The sequence below is a fragment of the Carya illinoinensis genome, chromosome 4, assembly GCF_018687715.1.
Source record: "Carya illinoinensis cultivar Pawnee chromosome 4, C.illinoinensisPawnee_v1, whole genome shotgun sequence".
Taxonomy (NCBI): Eukaryota; Viridiplantae; Streptophyta; class Magnoliopsida; order Fagales; family Juglandaceae; genus Carya; species Carya illinoinensis.
The window spans coordinates 34,658,069-34,662,463 of NC_056755.1; the positions used below are offsets into that span (position 1 = coordinate 34,658,069).

Below are 4,395 nucleotides of genomic sequence, written 5' to 3' on the forward strand. Positions count from 1 at the left end.
TAGTGATAACCCTGGTGCCCTTCTTGTCTCAGAGATCTTTACTGGAGATAACTATGTTGCTTGGAGCAGATCCATTACCATTGCTTTATCTGTCAAGAACAAAGTGGCATTCATCGATGGTACAATTCAACCTCCACATTTTTCTGAATCTGTTCTTCACACAGCTTGGTTAAGGGCAAATAACTTGGTACTTTCTTAGCTTATAAACTCAATTTCCAAAGATATTCGAAACAGTTTGCTATATGTAAATTCATCTCTTGATCTTTGGAATGAATTGAAGACTAGATACTTAAGAAGTGATGGACCAAGGGTTTTTCACCTTGAAAAATCTTTGAGTTGCATCAACCAAGGTTCTTCATCTGTCATTGAGTATTTCAGTGCTTTTAAAACATTATGGGATGAATATGTAAGCTTTCGTCCTTTTCCAACATGTACTTGTGGAAAAATGTCAAGTTGTACATGTGATCTTTTCTCCTTTTTACTACAAAGGCAACAATCAGACTATGTTCTAAAGTTTCTGGTTGGTTTAAATGATTCTTTTGCATCCATAAGAAGTCAGTTGCTTCTTTCAATCCCATTACCACCTATGGCCAAGGTCTTTTGTTTGTTACTCCAAGAAGAGAGCCAAAGACAGCTAACCAACTCAGTTTCTACTGAAACTCATGCATTGATGGTTAAACAGTCAACTTCTGCAGCAAATCAGTACAGATTTTCCAAAGAAAAATCCAAGAAGTCTATTCTTCATTGTACACATTGTGGATACAATGGACACACAGTGGATAAATGCTTCCAGCTTCATGGATACCCTCCTGGGTGGACTGGACCGAAAGGAAAGAGAATTTATTCTGCTGCTCATGTTGCAATTACAACTACTGATGTCTGTAAACAAAACAGTAATGAGTCTCACATGGTTTCTTTGACTTCTGAAGATTTCAATAAGCTGCTAGCTATTGCCAATTCCTCTCAGTCATCTCAAATCCCCTCAAACACCCAGAATTTATCATCTTGCAATCTTGTTACTTCCTCTCAATTTTCTGGTAATTCTTCTTGCAATTCAGTTTCTACCATTGCAAAATCTAATTGTTCTTGGATATTAGACACTGGTGCAACAGATCACATGATCTGTTCACCCTCATTCTATTGCTTTCCTCCTAAACCAATAAATATATCTGTCAATTTACCCAATGGACAAGTTATACCAGCAACACACATAGGAACAATTTGCATTTATACCAATCTTTTCTTGCAAAATGTCTTATGTGTACCATCTTTTACCTTTAACCTTTTGTCTATTTCTAAGCTAACCAAAGATTCTAATATTTCTTTGTCTTTCTTTCGTACTCATTGCCTTTTACAGGACCAATCAATGAAGAAGATGATTGGGATTGCATTTGAGAAACAAGGCTTATATTACTTCAATTCTGCCTCTGAAAATTCCCATGCTAATCCAACTCATTTTTCTGCTACATCTCAAAAATCCTTGGGCTTATGGCATTACAGATTAGGCCATGTATCTCTTTCTAGACTTTCTTCTCTTAAACATCTTGATCCTTCTATCTCTATGGATTGTCAAAATGTATGTGATATTTGTCCCTTAGCAAAGCAAAGAAAACTGTCATTTCCTGTATCACATAGCAAATCTAATAAAATGTTTGATTTGATTCACTGTGACATATGGGGTCCTTTTGGAACCATTTCTTATTCAGGCTATAAGTATTTTTTAACAATTGTTGATGATTTTACACGTTGTTCTTGGGTTTATATGCTTAAAACAAAATCTGAAGTTCCATTCCTACTTAAAGGTTTCTGCAAAATGATTACAACTCAGTTTGATGTTGCTGTCAAAATAATAAGATCAGACAATGGAGCCGAGTTCCTACTAACAGATTTTTATCATACACCAAAGAAGTTGTGTAGAAACCCCACAGCAAAATGGCCTAGTAGAAAGAAAACATCAACACTTGCTTAGTACAGCTAGGGCTTTAATGTTTCAAGCCAATATTGGATTATCTTTTTGGAGTGACTGTGTTCTCACAGCAGCTCATATTATTAATAGGATCCCCACTCCTCTTCTTAAAAACAAAACTCCCTATGAAATGCTTTTTAATAAAACACCAAAACTTACTCATCTAAAAATATTTGGTTGTCTTTGCTTTGCTTCAACACTTCAAAATCACAGACAAAAATTTGATCCTATAGCTGTCAAGTGCATATTTCTTGGGTATCCCTCTGATATAAAAGGCTACAAAATAATGGATCTCCATACTAAGAAAGTTTTCATCTCTAGAAATGTTATATTTCATGAAAACATTCTTCCTTTTACAGCTATACCATCTGATCCTCAAAATCACACATTTCTATTTCCCCCATCAGCAAATTCATACAGTTATGATACTTTCCATAGTAATCCAGTTGCTAATCCACCTGTATTATCAACTTCACAGATGAGTCATCCACATATTAATGATGATCACAATGATGATCATCAAAATTCTTCTATATCTCAGAACAATCATATTTCAAACAATCCTCCACAACTCAGAAAAGCAACTCGACTTAGACAAGCACCTCATTTTCTGCAGGATTATTATTGTAGCCAAGTTTCTTCAAATGCAGCTCCTTCAATTTCTTCTACTGATGGTTCTAAACAAGGTAATTTCTACTCTATCTCTCCTTTTCTTTCTGCAAATAGACTTTCATCATCTCATAAAGCCTTTCTTGCTTCTATCACAACTTCATTAGAGCCCAAAACATATAAACAGGCTGCTCAATTTCCAGAATGGCAAAAAGCTATGCAAAATGAACTTAATGCTTTAGAATTAAACAAAACATGGGAGCTTGTTACTTTACCTAAACATAAACAGACCATTGGTTGTAAATGGGTGTTCAGAATCAAATACAAAGCTGATGGAACTATAGAGAGACATAAGGCAAGATTAGTGGCAAAAGGTTACACTCAACAAGAAGGTCTAGATTTCTTTGACACTTTCTCACCTGTTGCTAAGATTACTTCTATTAGACTTCTACTTGCTGTTGTTGCAATTAAGAATTGGCATATTCATCAGTTAGATGTGAACAATGCGTTTTTACATGGTGAACTACATGGATTTGCCTCTTGGTCTGCCAAATCAGAACAACAAAGTTTGTAAACTTTTAAAAAGTCTTTATGGTCTTAAACAAGCCTCTAGACAGTGGTTTGAAAAATTGTCTAACTCTCTCATCAGCTTGGCTTCTAGATTGGCTTCTCTCAAGGTAAATCTGATTGTTCATTATTCATCAAAAAGTCAGCAACATCATTTATGGCATTGATAGTGTATGTTGATGATGTATTGTTAGCCAGTGATAGTTTACAAGATATTGAACTATTGAAGAAGTTTCTAGATGAACAGTTTACAATCAAAGACTTGGGGCCATTAAAATATTTTCTTGGACTAGAGGTAGCAAGATCTCACACTGAGATCTCTCTTTGCAACGAAAATATACATTGGATATTCTACAAGATACTAGCCTCATTGGTTCCAAACCTATAGCATTTCCTATGGAATCCAATCTCAAACTCGCTATTGATGATTCAGAACAATATGAAGATCCATCATCTTATAGAAAACTGGTTGGCAAATTGTTATACTTAACAATTACCAGACCAGATATTGCATATTCTGTTCAAGTGTTGAGCCAATTTCTAGCTAAACCGACAGTCAATCATCACAAAGCAGCAATAAGGGTACTTAGATACTTAAATGCCACACCTGGACAGGGTTTACTCTTCTCTTCATCTTCAGAACTTCAGTTGAAAGCCTTCTCAGACAATGACTGGGCAGGCTGCATTGATACTAGGAAAAGCATAATAGGTTTTGTAGTGTTCTTGGGAAACTCTTTGATCTCATGGAAGTCTAAGAAGCAAGCCACTATTAGTCGATCCTCTGCTGAAGCTGAGTACAGGGCTCTTGCAACTACAACTTGTGAAATACAGTGGTTACTCCATGCACTACAAGACTTACAGATTGACCACTCTCAACCAACCCTCTTATATACAGACAGCAAATCTGCTATGTCCATTGCCACAAACCCAGTCGAACATGAAAGAACCAAACACATACAAATTGATTGCCATTTAGTTTGAGAGAAGCTGCAGGAAAAGCTCATCAAGTTATTCTATATTCCCTCTTGGTTGCAATTGGCAGATATTTTCACAAAGCCACTTGGATCATTGCCTTTTCACCATACTCTTAACAAGATTAACATTATTAACATTCATGTTCATCTTGAGGGGGTGTGTTGGAGTATTGCATCACATATTGAAAATATGGAGTTAAAATCCAAAGAAGAAAAGGCTAAAATAGTCAATATGTCATAGTTAGTTAAATTTGTTCTTTTACTATAAATAGAGTTCCA

At 35.6% G+C, this 4,395-nt stretch overlaps 1 protein-coding gene across 1 annotated transcript; it reads left to right on the plus strand.

Moving 5' to 3' along the window:
* The first annotated feature begins 3,538 nt into the window (after positions 1-3,538).
* LOC122306442 (uncharacterized mitochondrial protein AtMg00810-like) lies at positions 3,539-4,123 on the plus strand. The gene has a single exon (XM_043118871.1). The coding sequence runs from the start codon at positions 3,539-3,541 to the stop codon at positions 4,121-4,123; it is 585 nt and encodes a 194-aa protein (XP_042974805.1).
* Positions 4,124-4,395: the final 272 nt, after the last annotated feature.

Bases quoted from the DNA above. Each gene is read 5' to 3' on its own strand.
- LOC122306442 (XM_043118871.1), top strand. From the start codon at position 3,539: ATGGAATCCAATCTCAAACTCGCTATTGATGATTCAGAACAATATGAA.